This window comes from Oryzias melastigma, linkage group LG17 (assembly GCF_002922805.2).
Source record: "Oryzias melastigma strain HK-1 linkage group LG17, ASM292280v2, whole genome shotgun sequence".
Taxonomy (NCBI): domain Eukaryota; kingdom Metazoa; phylum Chordata; class Actinopteri; order Beloniformes; family Adrianichthyidae; genus Oryzias; species Oryzias melastigma.
In genome coordinates, this window is record NC_050528.1 from 5,918,346 (window position 1) to 5,938,845 (window position 20,500).

At 37.2% G+C, this 20,500-nt stretch overlaps 1 protein-coding gene across 3 annotated transcripts in view; it reads left to right on the forward strand.

Annotated features, from left to right (window-relative positions):
* Positions 1 to 1,623: 1,623 nt before the first annotated feature.
* Positions 1,624 to 20,500, forward strand: part of rb1cc1 (RB1-inducible coiled-coil 1) — a 23,587-nt gene continuing 4,710 nt past the window's right edge. The window contains exons 1-17 of one of the 3 annotated variants that reach the window (XM_024273743.2): positions 1,624 to 1,978; positions 3,750 to 3,884; positions 3,965 to 4,091; positions 4,167 to 4,337; positions 5,997 to 6,199; positions 6,324 to 6,738; positions 6,816 to 6,986; positions 9,720 to 9,904; positions 9,989 to 10,175; positions 13,261 to 13,342; positions 13,443 to 13,507; positions 14,697 to 14,800; positions 15,273 to 15,399; positions 16,356 to 18,235; positions 19,440 to 19,626; positions 19,853 to 19,961; positions 20,077 to 20,365. In XM_024273743.2, coding sequence (XP_024129511.1) covers positions 3,814 to 3,884; positions 3,965 to 4,091; positions 4,167 to 4,337; positions 5,997 to 6,199; positions 6,324 to 6,738; positions 6,816 to 6,986; positions 9,720 to 9,904; positions 9,989 to 10,175; positions 13,261 to 13,342; positions 13,443 to 13,507; positions 14,697 to 14,800; positions 15,273 to 15,399; positions 16,356 to 18,235; positions 19,440 to 19,626; positions 19,853 to 19,961; positions 20,077 to 20,365 — 4,373 coding nt within the window. In that variant the 5' untranslated portion in view covers positions 1,624 to 1,978; positions 3,750 to 3,813. The remainder of the gene's footprint in view (positions 1,979 to 3,749; positions 3,885 to 3,964; positions 4,092 to 4,166; positions 4,338 to 5,996; positions 6,200 to 6,323; positions 6,739 to 6,815; positions 6,987 to 9,719; positions 9,905 to 9,988; positions 10,176 to 13,260; positions 13,343 to 13,442; positions 13,508 to 14,696; positions 14,801 to 15,272; positions 15,400 to 16,355; positions 18,236 to 19,439; positions 19,627 to 19,852; positions 19,962 to 20,076; positions 20,366 to 20,500) is intronic. The other 2 variants (XM_024273744.2, XM_024273745.2) reach the window with 2 other exon arrangements.

Consider the following 20,500-nt stretch of genomic DNA (forward strand, 5'->3'; position numbering starts at 1 on the left):
ACGGTAAGGGCAATGGTAAATATGCAACACATAACAAACCCAGAACACTTTAAAGTCTGTTACAATATTAACAATCTCAAAATTTCACTTATAAATTTTACAATATGTGAACTGGATCAAATTAATATAAATATATTCAAATAAATAATAGTTTTTTAATGTATTTCTAAACAAACATTTGTATTGCATTTTTAATTCGTTTTAATCATGTCCTGTAAAGCACGTTGTGGTTTTTACTTGTAGAAAGTGATATTTAAATAAAATTTTTCTTCTTTTTCTTCTTCTTGCATATCTGGAAATTGGGCAGACACTGCGGCCCTTGCAGAAACTTCTCATCAATAATGTGTATATATATAGATATACATATATATCTATATATATATAGATATATATGTGTGTGTGTGTGTATTAGGGCTGTGAACGTTAACGCTTTAACACGATTAATCAAAGAGATTTAACGTGTTCATTTTTATCAACACAAATTACTCAAAGAAGCAGTCCTTCGCTTTAACTTGGAGGTTAAGGCTTCTACAGCGTGCATTAAAACAATTTGTCTGGTATTTTCCTTCTTATACCAGGGTTATTTACATCATAAATAAAAATTAAATAAGTTTTCTTTATTCTTGGTATTTTTTATTCTTGGTTTGAATCGCTTTTTCACAAAAAGTGGAGCATTTGATCCGTGGTCTGGGGCCATATTGTACAAATACATTTTACCTGGTAAAACATTGTGATTAATTGTGATTAATCACAACACAAAAGTGCGATTAATCAGATTTCTTTTGTAATCGATTGACAGCACAAATTAAAATACATTTTCTAAATGTAGAGTTTTGTGTGTGATTTCATATTGTGATTATTCACAGATAATAAGTGGTCTGCAAATATTGTAACAAGAAAAATGATCACGATTAATCGTGATTCATTTTTTCCAGGTTTGTGATTAATTTGCAAATTTTTTTAATCGATTCCCGAACCTAATACATCTATTTTATTTTATATATAATTTTATTTTCAAAAGCTATTGGTAAAAACCTACAAACAGCCCATGCATAAATATGAAGTGACGAACATAGCTAAATTCCAAATTAAATATGTTTAGGGTTAAATATATATTACTAAATATATTTTTAGTAATATATATCTGTATCCGTATGTATCCGAATCACAAGGCTCCTTGTGTAAAAACACTGTATTTATAGTAATATTATTGTAATAGTTATTTACAAAGTAATACGTGTATTATACTTGTATATTACTTCAAATACAGCGAATCTACACAAGTAGATCTACTGAAAACTTACTAAAACAAATTGTATTATTTAATTATTGTATATTTCTTTCACTTTTTGAACACTTTAGATAACTGTGCTCAAAAGTACATTTATTTAACATGGAAAAACATAAGTTTGGACTAAATTTAAAAAAAAAGGCTAAAATAAAACCACAACTATTTAAAATAAATAACGTAAATAACAAAAATGTATATAATATCAAAAAATATTGTTCATTTAATCCAAGATATAGTAACTCTGATCCAAAACAATCTTTTTTAATATATATATGGGACAGAATTCCCCTTGTATTCAGTACAAAGTTGGCTTCGCCTTTTCCAGCTCCACTTCTGCTGTGTGTCAGTTGATCCGGACTCCACAGCAGCAGATGACAACAACAAAAACACTCGGCTCCACTGAGAGGGTGTTAGCCCAGTTAGCCGCGCGGCAGAAACTCATTCTGTTTTTGTGTCACATAGTTATGAACAAAATGCCGGGAGTACGGGGTTATTAGGAGTACGTTTGACCCGTCAGCGTGAAAATGCTTGTCACTTACTCTTGCTTAAGTTAGACCAGCTAACGTTAGCTCCGCGAGCTCTATGTATGTCAACCTTAAACGGGTTAGCTAGCTAGCTCCCGTGCTAGCTTGTTAGCTAGCCTGCTCGCCCGAGAGGAGACGGGAACCGAAATGCGGGGAAAGTGAGGTAAGACAATACACATATTTTACTTTGCGATGCCAACATGAAATTAGAAACGTTTTGTGTTATATATCGTATAGAATGAGCCGAACTATCGAGAACATTTGTCATATTCTTCGACATTGTTACAATTCTTTCCGAATTAACCCGACAGCAGTGCTAGCTAAAGGCAAGTTAGCCAAACAGAACGGGTTATTATTGACAGTATAGCTGTAAGTGGCCACTTGCTTGGCACCAGAACCTTGACTAAACAAAGACCTCCATGTTACTGCAGTTAAATGTTGTGTAAACATTCGTGCCAAGTAAACCAGAATTACACGAGGCCGCCAGCCGCTTAAACTGCTGCTACTATTTTATTTAAACTGACTAACACACATTTGTTTTATTATTTGAGTACATGTTTTATTACAATTAGGGTGCAATAGTTAATCTTATAGCTAAAATGTCATATTTGATGACTTTCTGCTGTAAAAAGTTGTAAACTGGAGTATATTTGGGTCAGCTTTAAAAGTTCTTTATTCAGTAAACTAAAGAGAGAACTGATGTTTATGGATACATGCTTTTATGTCACAGTGACTCAGCTGCTGAGTAGTTTGACAAAAACACACAGTACTATTTGTGGTGTTTTATTCCAACCTTTTAGTCTCAGCACATTTCTGAACAAACAGAAACAATGCTTGAATTTTTTCTTTCTATTCACAGGAAATTCTGTTCAATAATCTCCCTTTTATTATTTAGTTTATGATCTTATCAGGAAGTGAATTCTTTAAAAAAAACTTTACGTAGCTTTCACAAAATGAAATCAATTTAAGATCTGAGGAATTTCAGGGAAATTAGTTGAAAAGCAAACCTTTATTGACAATTTTGAATTGAACAAGTCTGTCATTTAGTATTTAAAAGATATATTATTTTTACTTATTTATCAATCAACAGTTTACAAAGCACAACCACATATTTGATCAAACTGATTAGCAAGATAGTTAAACAGTCCACTTTTTCTTGGAACAAGTTATCTGTGTCAAATACCTTTTGGTTCTTTCACTTTTCTTTGTTGCGCTGAGCTCCTCTTGTCTCTCTGACTAAGAATTTAACTCAGAAATAGGGATGTATTATTTATTTGGGTCATTTTTATTCAATTACATTATGATTTAAAGATCCACTCCCGTGAAAATAATATATTTTGTGTTTTTAACATGCTATTTTTTTCAGCTTTTTTCCCATAAATAAACCTTAAAATTGAATTTTTGAATATTATTCAAATCATTGTAAATGAGGAATAAATGAAAAAGTGTTGTTTGAAAAAGCTTTTTGTTGTTGTTATGTAAAATCAACGATCGGCAGGCCACAAACTCCCTGCTGCACCTCATTTGAAGCATTTACCTGCAGACTAATAGATCCGTGATCGTCTTTTTTTTTTTCTGTCTGAGCTGGGATCTGGCTTTAAACTTTACGGCTGGATAGCTCCGATATTTCTCTTTTGTTGCACCGCTAATGTTATGTTGGGTTGTGTGTGGAGACGTAAGCTAATGGGAGAAAGAGTAAACAAAGGCTTGATGGGAAATGAGGGCAGGCTCACTCTACGCCCACAACTCAGAGGTGAATTTCTGATGCTCTGCAGAAACTATGTCCTAGAAAACAATATAATTTTTTTGGTTTGGGTAAAAACAATATAATCATGATTAAAAGTCCACCAGGAACGTTTTAAAACAGATCAAAAGATGATTAAAGTGGGACTTTTTAATTTTTTTATAAAGATCTTTCCTTGTTTGTTTTCCAGCAGATGGTGTTGTCTGACTAAATGAGCAAGATAAGCAAGTTTGGAGAACTCTGGGAGATCCACCATGAAGTTGTATGTGTTCCAAGTCAACAACGGCAGCACGTTGACATTTGACACTGACCTTGCTGTCCAAACGTAAGAAATCTTCTTGTTTTTTAAGAAAATAACTCCTAGAACTCTTTAAAAATCTAAATTCCTTCCTTCTTCCACCTCAGTGTACATCAGCTGAAACATGCCATCCAAGCCAAATATAAAATCGCAATTCAGCATCAAGTCCTTGTTGTCAACGGAGGGGAATGCATGGCTGTGGACCGACGAGTCTGCAGCTACAGTGCTGGCACTGTACGATCATTTAAGTCATTAGTTTCCATCAGAATGAACACTTCAAACTCACATCTTCTGTTCTCTGGTCTTTAGGAAACCAATCCCATATTCCTGTTCAACAAAGAGATGATCCTGTCTGATCGGGACCCAACAATCCCCAAAACCACCTTCTCCATCGAGAGTGAGATTCAGGTCAAAGTGGAGGAGTCACTACTGATGCCAGCTGTCTTTCACACTGTTGCCTCGAGAACACAACTTGCCCTGGTAGTTATCTGTTCCACTCCTTTCTTAACAATGTGGTCGGAAGGTTTACCTAATCTTCTGGTTACAGTTTCTCTGCTAAAGCAGATAAAATGGAGTTTCACACGCAGTAAAGAACAAAAATGTGCTTAAAATCATTATGTTTCTCAAAGTTAAAACAAGTACATATTCATTAGTTTGTAGTTTTTCAGATTGTAGGTTTCTGAACAAGAAAGTTCAACATTTTTTTTATTAAAACATTGTTTCAAGTTATTTCAAATGTAAACATTTAGCTCTGAATTTTGTATGTATAACATATAATCTAAATAAATAGTCATAACTTTTTTATATTTGTTCTAATAGTAATATTTTAAAAATGTAAGTAAGCACAAACCTCAAGTGTTTTAAATATTTTTACTAATCATGTTTTTTTTTGTTTGTTTTGTTTTCTTATATAATTTTTTAGATCTGTAAACAGACGTTCAAAAATTCAAAGTACTTTAGTTGTTAGAGATTCTGTTTCTCTTTCTTATTATTTATTTTCCTTCTGTATGCTTATTGGTACGGAAAAACTCAATCACACTTTCAGAAATTAAGGACATTATCACCAGTATTTGAGATATTTGTAAACTTTACGGCTCTTACAATTTTATGCAATTTATTTTTCAACCTCATTGAAATTATTTTTTTTTAATATTTCTACAATTACAAACATTCAGCATGTTCAGGACATTAATTCTTGTATTTTTGGTATTGTTAAATTAAATGCAATTTTTTATATTTTACGCAATTCTTTATTTTTAACGATTTTATGCTATTTTGCAATTATACAATATTGGTATCAAAGCATTCAGTATTTTAAGGACTTGAATGTTACTGAAGTTTTTAAGGCTAATTTTAAGCTTAGCTAATATTTTAGCAACATGCTAATGTTTTTGGATAATTTAGCATTTAATGAGGTTTTTAGGGGTATTCTTGAGTTTAGGTAATATATTAGCATCATGCTAACATTTTTGGCTAATTTGACATCTAATGAGGTTGTTTAGGCTAATTCTGAGTTAAGGTGGTATTTTAGCAACAGCTAGCTTTTCTGGCTAATTTGGCATTTACTGAGGCTTAAGAGCAAATCCACAATTAAGCTAGTATTTTAGCAATATGTTAGCTTCTTTGACTAACATGACATCTACTGAGGGATTTTGGGCTAATTCTGTGTCAGCAATCATTTTATGTGTTAGCTTTTATGGCAAATTTGGCATCTATTGAGTTTTTTGGGCTAATTTGGAGTTAAGCTAGCAACATTGCAATTTTTTCCACAAAATTCTTCAAATTATTTTTGCACTTTCTTCAAATTATGCAACTTTGGTATCAAAATGTTCTACATGTTCATGACATTCAGGTATTAAAATAAATGTCATTAGCATAAGTATTCACACTATATTACTGTATTCACATTATCGCAGGTAATGCAACCTTTCTACTTTGAATTTTTTTAATTGACAAATAGGGGTTAAGTCGTTATAATAGCTTGTAATTTTTGCACATAAATTAGAATTATCTAATTAATCTTTAGTCATTGTGAAGATCTTAATGTCATTTGAATGTTTTTTTCTCTTGAATTATGTGTTCTGTTATTCACATCTTGCTCTGATGTTGACAGAGGAACATTTTTTTGAACCTCTGCAGGAAATGTTTGAAGTTGCCAACAAGCTTTGCTCGTTCTGTGAACGTTTGGTTCACGATGAACATCTCCAACATCAAGGCTGGGCTGCTATCATGGCGAACCTGGACGATTGCACTCTGTCGTATCAGAGGTTACTCACCAAATTCAACACCTCCTACACGAATTATCAACACGATCTGGAGGAAATCAAAGTGAAACTTTCAAAGTGAGCATCATTTCCTCAACATTTTTTTAATAGGTTTGATGAATTAATGAATGGTTTCTGAATATGAATTTATGTCATACTTGTGGGATCTATTTACATTTGTCGACCTTTTCCATGACTGCAGGTTGGGGACAGCCGTCTCGGTGATGGCCAGGATACCGCTGCTGGAATGTTTGACTCGACACAGTTACAAAGAGAGCATGGAGAAGTCCAGTTCAAGCCCCGGCAGGGATTCAGACGAAACGGAAGAAGAGAAGTCCACCGACTCGGTCCTCTGCACCGCTCGAGCCCGCATGCCCCACAAGTCCCCGTCTACCCTGTCCGCCTCCGGATTGGCTGCAGAAGAGCCGCGTGGAGACCAGGCGACAAACGAAATGGCCGACAGCGGCGAGCTGAAAGCGGCGCTGCTAGATGACAGCACTCCTGAGCTCACCAACCAGCCTTTGTTCAACGTCACACTACTGGACTGGATTAATGTCCAAGATCGGCCCAATGACGTGGAAGCAGTGGTGAGGAAATGCTTCGACTCCATCAACAGGGTAAGACGGACGTTTACATTTAAAGCCTGAACTTCAAGCTGAGAAAACGATGGGTTTACCGACATTTTGTCTTCCAGCTGGACCCGCGCATCATTCAACCCTTCCTGGGAGATTGCTGTGAAACTATTGCGAAGTTGGATAATCAAAACATGAAAGCCATCAAGGGGCTTGAAGACCGATTGTACGCTCTAGATCAGATGATCGCCAGCTGCAAGAAGCTGGTGAATGAACAGAAGGAACTTGCTCAGGTAAAAGTATTTATTAAATCTGGTCGGCTCTGTGGTGTAGTGGTTAGCGCTCTCGCCTTATCCTGGCTTGGGACCTTCCTGTGTGGATTGGGTTTTCTCTTGGGGTGGTACTAGGAATGTCCCGATCCGATCACGTGGTTGATGACTCAATCTGTATCGGTTTTTTTTTCCCCTGATCAGTATCGGATATTTCATTTATTCTTATTATAATCAGTGCCTTATATTTGTATCTTATTATTCCGGGTCAATACTCCATCAGAACTCTGCATGTCATGAACCATCACCATGTTATTACCGTGAGGCGCAGCAGCAGTTCAGTCAAGCTAGCAATATGATCACAAATTCAGACTTCTGGGATCAATAACTGACAGGAAGTGTCTCAACTGGGCTGTCTTAACGCAAGCAGTGACATACAAAGGGATTTCAACAGAGAAAGATCAGGATTTGGTTTCTCTTTAATGTTAAACCGACAGAGACGGCTACACAGCAGAAGCTAACTGCGCTAATCGCTAGCTCCGTGATTTAACTCCTTAGGACCCGAGCTGTTCGTTGATATGCCTGTTTTATTTTTCTGGCAAAAATAAAATATAAGAAAAAATAACTGCTGTGGCAATAAAACAAGAGGTTGAAAAATAATCCAATAATCTCAAAAAAAAAAAGAAAAACGAATAAATGGCTGTAATGATTTTAGCTAGCCATGAACATAAATACTCTTTATATTCACACTAAAATAAAGTCATCATTTGTTTTTTAAGAATTTTGAATGAAGGTATGCATCACATTTGATTAAAAATGCTCAATAGTTCTGAAGATGTTAAAGTAACTAAACTTTCTCTTATGACTAATTATATTTACTAGATAACATTTTTTTAGGTAATAGTTACACTATTTTTACTTGTTTGTTGAAGCTACTTCACAGAAATGCTCTATTTAAGTATTGAATGTTAAAATAATATTAATGAAATTAAAAATAGGGAAAACTTGAATCTGTGTTTTAGGACCAGTTTAGTAACAAATATTTTTTTTCTTTAAATTTAAGGGGTACATTTTTGAGAAAAAAGTCGCAACTGTTAAATTACGAGAATAAACATTAAGGATTTAAACATTTATAAAAATGTATGGCTTTTTTCTTATAAATTTACGACTTTTAATCTTGTAAACTTGGGTTTTTTTTTTTCTCATAAAGTTACAAGAATTTAAGAGATTTAAAATTGTAAATTTATGAGAAAAGACATGATGGTACCTCATGATTCAAATTGATTACGATTCAGGAGGCAACGATTCAACCATGAAACTATTATCAACGCATCCAAAATCTGCGTTTTTAGAAATGTTTTCTCTTTACCACAAGGTACGAGACCAGTATTACTTACTTTTCTCCACCACACAGAGTATTTTATTTTGAAAAGAAGTAATCGTAACCTCTGTCAAAAGTATCAAACTATCTCATATTTAGGGGAAAAAAAATAATATTTTTTCTTTGTTTTATTTCTAAAAAAAAAACTGTTAATCTATATCAATTATAATAGAAATAAAAACAAATCTCTTATTTTTCTAGAGGGTGAATTGAGACTTTGTGGCTCTTACTGGGTTGTTATATGTAAGAAATTGACCCATTAAAGGTTGAAGACACCTGACCTAAAATTACAAAACGCTTTTTATCATTAGACCAGCTTTAATGAAAAACTCAAACAAAAAAAAAGTTACTGAACACATTTTAGAACAGAGTTTAATCAAAAGGCTTGGTAGCCTTGGTAAACAAACAAATAAGATGCTTTTTTCCCGAAATAAAATTATACCTAAGGTCTTCAGGTAGTGCTGGGCAATATAGAAAAATTTGTATTTCACGATATAGATTATGTTTTATCACAGTAATAATATTTTACAATAAAGGATATTTTCAGTTATTCTCTGAAAAAAGTTGACAAAAATGTCATTAGTTACTTTTCTCTGACTTTATTTTTTCAAGTAAGATGGATCATCACAAACAAACTGATTTTTTTAAATGCACAACAGATTCAGAGAAGTTTCTTAGTAAGTAAACACTTTTTTGCACGATAAAAGTTAAGCAATAAAACCAAACAAATAAAAGCGATAGAAGAGAAATGTCACTGTAGACAGGTTTTTATCCCCCACATGATATGTATCAGTACATCGCCCAGCACTACCTTCAAGTATTGAAAACATATGTCTAACATCAATTAAAAAAAAAAACATTTTAATTGGAGATTAACTTAAGTTATAAGAAAACAATGAACTCATGTGCAACATTCTGGGTCACTTTGTGTGAAGCAAATGTTCTCGTGTAGGTTCAGAAGCCGATCCACATGCTCAGATAATGCACTGAGCAGTCATTATATCCACTGTATATAGAAAAAAAATCTGCAAAAGTATTTCTTAATCAAGCAAGAAAGACTTTTATCCAACTCCACTCTTTAAAAAGCCAAGATGACTTCAAACGTCGCTTTAAGTGATGATGAGATCGAGAAGGTCAGCTGTGTTTGTGTGCTCGGCATAAAAAATTTGTCTGTTTAGATTTGCTGGTTACTTTTACTTGAAATCATATTAATTTATCGATTATTTAAAATTCCTCAAACGATTCAAAATTGTTTATGGATCATAATCGATGCATCAAATAATCGATTTTCCTCCAGTTTTCTCCTCCCGCCAAGACCCTGAAAGACTCATTTCATTAAATAAAAAATAATTCCGTTTACATGTTTCTGCTTACAGGGATTTTTGGCAAATCAGAAACGAGCCGAAAACCTGAAGGACACGTCCGTTCTGCCTGACTTGTGTCTGAGTCACACCAACCAGCTGATGATCATGCTGAACAACCACAGGAAGCTGCTGGACATTAAGAAGAAGTGCACCACCGCCAAGCAAGAACTGGCAAACAACCTTCAAGTCAGACTCAAGTAAAAGAGAAAATCCTCCGTTTTCAAACTTTTTGTTTCGGTTTTGCATCTTTTGAGACTCATAACGGTGGTTGTGATCCTCAGATGGTGCTGCTATGTGATGCTTCACGCCGACCAGGATGCAGAAAAGCTCCAGGCGCTGCTGAGGCTGCTGACGGAGCTGATGGAGAGAGTGAGGGTGGTGGAGGCCCTCAGCACCGTGCCTCAGATGTACTGCCTGGCCGTGGTGGAAGTCGTCAGGAGGAAAATGTTTATGCGCCACTACAGAGCGGTTAGTGCGTTAATGGGTTTTATTTTTGGCGGGCGCTTGTTCAAATCAAAATCAAAAAAGTCTGAGGCAGGAGGGTTGGAAGAAAAATGTAGCTGCCATGAAAATAAGTCGTTTTATTCTCCAGTGGTGTTACAATGTGATGCAGTCTAAAATAGCTCCTGGAGGCCAAATTTAAAGCAGAAATGCACCTCCCCCCACCCCCCCCCTAAATTAAACCACACTATGTAACTGGGTGTCATTAAGGCTTCAGGGTTTACGTTTGTGGGAGTTCTGCTGTAAACTCACCTCTAAATTTAAGCGGTTCTGAGTCAAAGTTTACATCTCTGGGCTATTTTGACCTTAATGTTAACTGAACAAATGACTAACTCATTACTGGAGCTGCGGACAATCTGAAAAGCGTTCACCTTTCACAGTTACACACATTTTTCCAGAGTAGTTTGACAGGTTTTTTATGTGTCCTTTTGTGTTCTGCATCCTGATTGGCTTGTCAATCAATCTGTCTCCCATACAGAATGTGTTCAGTTTTGCCAAATTTACATAAATCTTCGATTGTGAACAGATCTTCATTTTCTTCCCAAAAAACAAAATTTTCTACGAAGTTTTAGACTTTATGAGTCTAAACAAGAGGAAGAATGTGAAAATGTTTGTCTGTTTGGGAAAAGTGTATATTTTGGAGTGAGGAGTTTTACTGCCTTAAAACTTCTATAATTATTGTTACAAAAATAAAGATTACTTTATATTATTTTTATAACATCACTCCCTCAATAACTGAGGAAAAACTGAGACATTTTTACGCCGGGTTCTCACTGGGCGCGGAACGGAGTCCGCTTCCGTTCGGCGCCCATGTTAACCTATGGCGTCGTTCACACCAGGCGCAGAACGGCGCGGTCCTCCACGGAGGGCCGGCTCGGTGCAGCGGATCGTTTCGGCGTCTGCCGCAAGCGTTCCCTGGTCAATTCTGGCAGGAAATGCATTTGAAAATCCGGTTTATTTTCAAAATATAACCAACTTTTCACAATGAAACGCCGCGATTGACAAATGTAATCATGTTTTTGTCTGTAAAAAGACCATCAAAAGAAATCATGTACTTTGATCAACATGTCCTCCTGATTTTATTTATTTAGGGTTTTTTAAATCATATTTTTGGTGATGCTGAGAAACGGGGTTCTATTTTATGGATCGTGAAGCTCCTCACAGTCGTTCATTTTTTACTTATTTATGTTAACTCAACAAGACAAAATAGAAATTCTGTGAGTATTTGAAGACATTTGTTGCCTTAAGCTTTGAAGCTTGTTTTACATTCGAGCTTTAGCTCCAGCGTTTACTTTCTACCACAATTCTTCATCCGTCTACACCACAGCTGCTCATTCCTGGTCCTCTACCATCTACCACCCTGCCTGCTGGCTGCTGATTACCTGGAGCAGGTGTGTTCTTTCAGTCAGAACGTGGAGACATCTGATTGAGCTAATCAACCACTAGCAGGGCTTGGAGATCTGGAAAACGGCGGGGATCTGGAGGACCAGGAATGAGCAGCTCTGATGTACGCGATTAAAGTCATTCCAGCGGATTCTGAAGCAGAGAAAAACAAAACTTTCTACTTGAGAAGTTCTTAAGTAATCCACGTAAATCAGCTGATTTTGTCGTGGAGAAAACTGGCTTTTGGTTTCGACTTTACATTAAAGTGTTGCATATCGGTACAAAGATGACACGAAAAGTTGTTTTTCTCCACGTCAGAATCAGCTGATTCACGTTGATCACATAAACGTTCAAAGATTTATTTACAGTTTGTCAAAGAGTGTTTTTTAGGTGTTGTCAGCGGCATCGCCGGTGTTAAGAGGTTAAAATCCTTTGGAAAAAATGGTGAAGAGACCAAACCTAAAGAAGAAATTGGAAAAAAAAACTCACAAATGTTACTGTTTATCTTATAAATTAAATAATGTTTTTTTTATTACTTTACCTATTGTAAAATTGCCATCAAAGTTATTCTCTAATCCTTAAAATGATTTTTTTTTATTTGGTTTTCATCCAGAGTCTAAATAACATTTTATAGTCAGTATTTTGTCATTTAAGTTTGTTTAGTTCATGTATAAAACTCCTGTTCAAAAATAGTCGTCTGCAGCTGTAAAGCAGTAAATATTAAAATCACACACAAATGAAAATGATTAATTAGAGTAATAATCCATCTGTAGTTCGTTCAATGATGATCTGAAGAACAGATTTAACTGACAGAACTTTAGATTATTTGCAATGGAAACTGGAAGAAACTTCTGGTAGAAGCCGTGGATCGATGCTAAGATGACGATCCGACTCGATTCACGAATCAAGTTCAACGATTCACGAATCGAACCACGATTCTTACTTTGTCATATAATGTTTGTTTCTGTGTCTGTCTTTTTACTGGATGTATGAAAATTTAAATACTTGTATCAAACCACCATCATTTCTACTTTTATGAAAAACAGGAGATCAGAATCGACAAAACTGATAAAAAAAAAACCCCGCAAAGATTTAGATAGAAAGAAATGTTCTTTGACATTTTATTTTATTAAATTTTTTGTCAACCTTCTGTTTAAGTTCAGCAGTAATATAAACAAATATAACAAAATAATTCTTGTTTTTGATCATTTAGCAACAAAGCCTGAAAATTCTCTCCAGTTTTCTATCCTCATGTATGAAGAAAGTATTGCAAATCAGCGATCTTGGACGTCGCAAATATTTGTACTGGAATTTTCAGGAGCAAATCCCGAATATCGGAACACCTGGATACTCGTTACAGCCCTACAGTGAACAGTCTGCGACTTTTTTAAACAGACTCTGCACCAATATGTGATGCTTAGAACGTAAAATGTTGAAGAACTTTGTGAATAGAAAACTGGGGAGAACATTTTCAAACATTTATTTATTCAACTTCGTTTGTGACTTTTCTTTTATTAAAGGTGATTGCATTGATTTTTTTTTTTTGTAATGTTTTCCATGTTTGAAATAAATCTACTACTACTAAAAAAAAAACAAAAAGGAAATGTTCTCCTGTCATGATCAAACTGTCATCTTTCATTGTTGTGGATTTCTTTTGATCTTTTCTTAGTGGGCCAACGCTCTGGTGAAGGACGGGAAACGTCTGTACGAGGCAGAAAAGTTCAAAAGGGAATCCTTCGGGAAACTCTTCAGTAAGTTGTCCTCAAACTTCAAACTCCACTGATAACATTTAACAGGAAGACAAAAGGGAATTTAATGCTATAACTTACATCAGAAACTTTTCTTTTTCAGGGAAGTCTTTCCTTCGAAATCGTCTGTTTCGGGGGCTCGACTCGTGGCCTCCAACATCTTTCTGTGTAAGTTTGAAGTCCAGACGCTTTTCAATCCATGAAATGTGGATTCATGTTATTCAGGGATTGAAATCTCCAAGTATAAAATGATTACAAATACATCTGGAATCGATAAAATAAAAAAAAATGTTAACCACGAAACACTAAACCAGTAGTTGCCAAAAATACAAAATAATGTATAAAAATAAATATAGATGTTGCACCTGAGTATAAATGGCACTTTTGAAAAGTGTGGGGAGTGGAGCTTCTTCTTCTTCTGTGTTAATGTCTGTAGAAAATACTGATACACATACCTACAGAGCCCTCTAGTGGCTGTAAGTGGAAAAATAAACGTTTACTTTTTAAAAAATCTTATATTAGCTAAAAATAAATACAAATAAAATCACATATTAGTTACACCCCAGCCAAACTTTTTTTATATGGACTAAAGATGGAAATCAGCCTAAAAGGCTATTATCTTATATATTTACATTTTAAATCTTTGAATAATATATTCTGTCCCTGTCTTAAATGAAAAATCAATGAAAAAACGCGACTTGTGCTCAGAGAAATACCTCACTTTTCTCCCCCAAAGTGCATTTGTAAGTAAAGACCAGATCAATAAACTTGTTTACCTTCCTTTAAGAATATTAAATGCTTCATTTGATAATTAAAAATATTTCACAGCATCATCAATAGATAAGTTTTCAGGGATTTTTTTACCCTGAACTTAACAACTTTAAATAACATATTAATGATGATTTTTATCAATAGATCAGCTTTTGCTCTTTAATTTTAGTCAAACTGAATAAATTGTGTCTAACTGATGTGTGATTTGATTTTCTGCTGTCTGCAGGGTCACGGGGTCATGTCAGAGTAATAGAATGTGCAGCGTTTATGTTCTGCTTAATATTTTACTGTAAATGACAAATATATTTTTGATTCTCAATTATTCAAATACACAAAACAATTCAGAATCATTAAAGAATTCTAATTCATTTACCTTTCCTAATGTAACATATGAAAATACTTTGATGTTAATATGAATATAAAATATCATTTGAGTAATCGGTTCAATTTACATTAAGCAATCAAACAAACCAGGAAAGGACAAAGAATGATGTTGACATGCTGTGAGTGAGTGAGGAACTGCAACAACTTCATGTTTCTGTTATTTATTTATGTTTGGTTTTATTTTTTTGTTGAACACTTTTAGACTCGAAAGCCCAGAAAGTTCGATGATGAACTTCCAGACATTTCACTTGATGACCTGCAGTACTTGAAGTCGTGTTGTCCTGACGAGGTGCAGCCTTTCCTAATGTAAGTCAACGTCTTTTCAAATCTTTCCTTTCAAAAAAAGGTTTTAAAGACCCAATTTCAATAAAAAAGGTGTTTTTTGGGTGTTTTTCAGATGTTTTTGTGACATTTTTATTGATATTGGAGGAAAAATATCAAGAAAATTAAGATTAAAATTCCATGTCTGAATATTTCCTTATTCAAGTTGATGTAAATCAGGAGTAGTTAAAAAAATATAGTTTGAAAAGTAGTGTATTTGTGAGGGGGGAAGGGGGGTTGCTCCATGCCAATGGCCCCGCCCACAACTCAAAGACTAATTTCCTGCTGCTCTGGATGTTCTAGGAAACAGGTTTTATGATTTTGTCTTAAAAACGGAACAGGAAAAAGATCAAAAGAGGATCAGAGTGGGTCTTTAAAATGTTTTTTGTGAAAGAACATTTCACGGTCCTGTTTGTAAAACAACGCTGTAAATGTTTGAATCTGTTTCTGTCTTCAGGGTGCCCGCCATGTGTGATTTTGAGCCCTTAAATCGCCACGTAGAGAAACTTCATCAGCTCGTCCAGGCCGCCCAGAGTGTCGACGAGATGTCCCAAACTATTACTGACCTGCTAAGTGAACAAAGGGTAATCCTTTCTTTAGTTTTTTGTAGCACAAATAAAAAAATCAACATATGAAATAGGGCTGGGTTGATGAAATCAATTAATCGATTTAAGCTTAACAGATCAATAATAGATTCATAAAAATATAAATTGACATAAAGCTAAAGTCTGCTAGCTTGATGCTAACGCTTAATGGAATTCCCCATAGGACGGTTAATGCTAACACTTCATCGACGTAAACATACATTACTGACTAAATGAACAACTTTATTTGATTTATGCAGGAACTTTCCTGAATCTTTAAGGAAATATTTTTTAAAGTAACTATTTGTGGTCGAAAACATAGTTTTTTCCTCATACTGTCTTCTTCTTCTGGAAAAAGGTGTACTTCTACAGCGCGATCGCCACCTAGTGGCCAAACTGAAACGTCGTCCAGGAGAAGCAGAACAATGTTTACAATGTTAATGATCTGAACATTTTTATTAGAGCGTTATGGGGCTAAGTTGGGCCCAATATTTTTTGAAATCTAAATAAAACTTGTTGAAAGAAATATTTATGTTTGGCCAAAAAAATGTGAAAAGTCCAAAACATTTATAATATTTTTATTATTCCAGAATTAATCAACTTAAAGATCAAATAACTTATAATAATTTACTCTCCATAAAAATACATTTTGTCAAAATTATACAAGTTAGAAATAAACGTAAGATAACATCGGGCCATTAATAACAATAGACTGTATCAGATTAATACAAATATATTCAAAACATGTAATAGATTATTAATGTATGTCTAAACAAATGTGTATAAATGTGTAAACTGAAAATTCAATTGAATTGAAGAATCGAAAGAATAAAAAAAAATCAGAATCTAATCGTTTCTGGAAATTATAACTGATACTCAGCCCTAAGAAATGGAGTTAGGGTCTCATTAAATCGAAGTTTCAGTGTTTTTCTGATAGTTCTGATGGTTTTCTGCAGGCGTCCTACAGTCAGACCTCCCAGAGATCAACTGCTTTGACTCCGCAGTCTGAAAAAACGCCAACATCTCCCAAAACCCCGCCTCCTCCTCTAAGCCTTCAGGGACCCATCTGCCAGCCCCTCCCCGTCCCCGCCCCCTTGGAGGACTTATCCCCCGACAGCATCGACGCGCAGACGTTCGACTTCGAAACCATCGGGCACCCCAACATGGACCCGGTCCTGCAGCAGGGGTCGCTCGACTTGGACTCGCTAGCGGAGAGCCCCGAGTCGGATTTCATGTCAGCCGTCAACGAGTTTGTGATCGAAGAGAACCTGGCCTCCCCAAACCCCATCAGCGAGCCGATCAGCCCAGAGATGATGGTGGAGTCTCTGTACTCCTCCGTCATTAACGCTATAGACAACAAGCGGATGCAGGACACCACCACACTACAGAGAGAGAGCTCCAAGATCTCTGAGCTCACGCAGGTTCTGGAGAAGTACCAGAGTGCTGCAGAGGAGTCAGTCTCCAAATTCAGAAGCGTGAAGGACGATCTGCGGCACTTAAAGAGTCTCGTGTTGAAGGAACGCAACGACTTTACGCTAGCTTTGCATAGCTTAGCCGCAGAAGTGAGCGGCGCTGTGGGCGGGGTCTACCAGAACCACGAGATGCAGCTGAAGGAGCAGCACCTGGGGGAGCTCCTGAACCTCCGGCAGGAGCTGGAGCAGCAGATCCACAACCTGACGGAGGAAAACCAGCTCAACCAGAACATCGTGCGGGACGTCCAGCGCGCCATGCTGGAGCTGGAGGGGCTCCTGGAGCGCAAGGAGAAGGAGCTGACGCAGCTGGAGAACGAGAAGGAGCGATGGGGGGAGAAGGAGGGCGGTCTGAACGAGCGGATCGGAAACCTGGAGCAGACTATGAGCGAGCAGACCGAGGAGATCCGGATGCTGTCGGCTTTGAGGGACTCTCTGAGCGGCCAGCTGGAGAACCTGCACTTTGAGATCGAACGCAGTCAGCAGAAGATCCGACAGGAGATGGAGGCCGCCAGTCAGTCCCATCTGAAGGAGCTGGAGGACAGATTGAAGCAGGAGCACAGGACGGAGCTGGAGACCATCAGTAAGGATAACAGGGAGGCTCTGGAACATCTCACCGCTGAAAATAACGCAAAGTCGACGACTTCGGCCAGTCACCACGCCGCTGCTATCCAGGAGAAGGACGCAAAGATCAAGGATTTGGAAGCTCGGTTGACTGAACTCGCAGAAATGCGCTGCAAGTTGGAGGTGGAGCTCGCCTTAAAGGAGTCCGAATCAGAGGAGGTGAAGAACCACCTTGAGGAGAGCAAGACGCAGCAGTCCGAGACCGTGAAGACCCAAGTCGAAGCCGAGACCAAAACCATCAGAGAGGAGTTGGCAGGACTCCGGAAGCAGCTTCAGGCTAAAAACGAGGAGTACGAAGTGGACCTGGCCGAGCTGAGAGCCCTCATGAGAATCGAGAAGGACCACTGCATCTCCGAGCTGGTGGACAGACACGACGAGGAGACGGCTCTGCTGCACGGAAACCTCTCCTCCCTGAAGCAACAGTTCCAGGAGGCCCAAAGGAGCCACGGCGAGCAGCAGCAGAACCTCACAGAGCGGTTCAGTCAGCAGATCGCCGCGCTGACCCAGGAGAAGGAGGAGCAGGTCAGGAGTTTCCGAGCGCTGGAGCAGGAGTTGAGGACTCTCATCGGGGGTTTACAGTCAGAAAACGACCGTCTTTCCAAAGAGTCAAAGAAAGAGGAGGCGGCAGCAGCAGAGGGCTTCAGAGAGCTGGAGCAGCAGAAAGAGGAGACGGAGAAAAGACTGTTGGACAAAATCAGACAGCTGGAGACAGAGCTCTCAGAAAAGAAGAAGTTCTCAAAAAGGTAAAGAAACTTCATTTAATTTAAGCAAAAAAATCTTTCAGAAAATATTGTGAAAGTTAACCCGAGCGATTATTAGGACATAATTGACCCCTCAGACAAGCTGCTGTGAGATCAGCGTAATAAAAATCCATCTAAAATAAACTTTTTTCACATTCTGTGATTGAGATTTTATTTAATTAAAGAGATAATACTTCATTTATTTGTAGTTTTTGGACAAAAGCGGCAAGCAGCAGCACACCCGCTATGGGGGGTCTGCATTAAGAAATCCAACAACAAGACCATTATTCTATTATGGGATGGGGACCTGCATTAATTTTCCACAATAACGAGCATCCGTGTTCTCTAAAAATTACATAAACTCTCCGCGAAAGTCCTGCACATCGAAGTCGCGGAAGACGATCTGTTCCGCATGGACAGACACGCCCCCACCTGTGAGCAGCCGACAAATCCAGCTGGATCAAACTTCTCCCAAAAATGTGTTTTATTATTTTTCACAAACAAAATAAAGAAAAATGATGAGAAAAAACTGAATTCTGGGAAAAACATAAACTAGACAGCAGTGAATAATTATTTTTTGGGCTTCCTGGTGTGACTTTAGCCTGGATTTTTTAGCATTTTCATTCAAAAACATGATTAGTTTGTTGACTAAATTTATTCTTGTTTTTCTTTATGAAATTACACCTTAAACTTTCATTCTAGGTTGTAAAAACAGTTTGTTAAACATTTTTGGGTTTCCACATCAAATAAATCCCATTTTTCCAGACAGAACTTCCTATTTTTGCATGATTTTATTTCTAGTGTGTGAATATGACATGGAAAAATGACTAAATAAAGGTAGTGTCACATAGGAGAGGTTGTGCTGATTAAAATGATACCAAATAAGTAACCAGGTAGTCTTTCAAATTGAAAATACAGAATATTCAAATATAGACAAAAAACTGAGTTTTAGACCCTCAAAAGGTTAAAAAAAACGTTCAAAACGAAAAATTTTCCGTGTGATTTCAGATTATGATTATTTGCAGTAACTAAAAACAATCAATAGTAATTGATCGCCTCTGATTTTTTCCAGATTTGCTATAAGTAGTTAATTTTTTTTATAGACATTTATATATTTTTTCCCTTTGTTTTCCTTTAACTGTTTTCAAACTGAAGTTTTCAATGTAAAAGAATGTTTTGCTTTTTCTGACGTGACGTCTGGTTCCAGCGATGAAGGTTTGTCTCTGCACGCCGAGAGCCGGGCGGATTCTGGAGGACCGCTGTCGCTGGACTCCGCCCTACAAGAGCGGCTGCAGCAGGAGAGGGCGTCGCTGCAGATGCAGATGGAACTTCTGGAGAAGAAGAAGAACGAAGAGATGCAGAACCTCAAGACATCGCTGATCGCAGAGCAGCAGGTCGGTGTGTCGGCCGCGTTTGGTTAAACCCACCTCTGTTTTAAAGTTTCCTTTAAAGAAAATTTGATCATATTTTTTATTTATTTCAGTTTTTCTTGCATTTACTGAAATAAAAATGCAAATCCTGCAGCAGCTTCTCATCTTCTGGTGTTAAATACGATCAGATAAACGTAATGATCATCAGACTTCATTAATCCCATTGAGTCTCCTTGTGTGTTTTTATTAGACAAACTTCAACACTGTGCTAACCCGAGAAAAGATGAAGAAGGAGCAGATCATCGGAGACCTCACAGAGAAGCTGCGTCAAGTTACCCAGCAGCAGGAGAAGGACAAAGGTGAACAAAATATAAACCATTCTCTTATCTGGAGAATAGAAGTAAATGTCTTCAAATCTCTGTTCAGTGGTTGAAAAGCCAAAGAAAAGAAGATTTTTGTTTGTGATCTCTGCAGCTCTGATAGAGACGTTATCCGAGGACCGAGCCAGCGTGATGCAGGAGAAGAAACACTTGGAGGAGGAGCTTAACCGCCTGCGCAGCACAGTCCTGGCCTCCTCCAGCATGTTCACCTCCACCCCCCCGGTGCAGGAGCCCGCAGAGGGCGGGGCGGTGGCGGCGGCGGCGGCTCGAGTTCTGCCTGTCGCTGAGTCTCTGGCTGACACGGAAAGACTGACCTCTGTTGCCGCCATGGCGGACAACGAGCACGTGGATTCGGCCGTGGAGGCCAGCATGGTGACCGTCCAGTAAGTATTTCTGCTGCTCCGGCTTTACACACAGGAAAATACAAGAAAAGCATAAATGATCGACCGATAACACAGAGTTGTCCTTCTTCAAAACTTTGAATTAAAAAGATGTTTCTTTTTTTTTTTTTTTTTTTT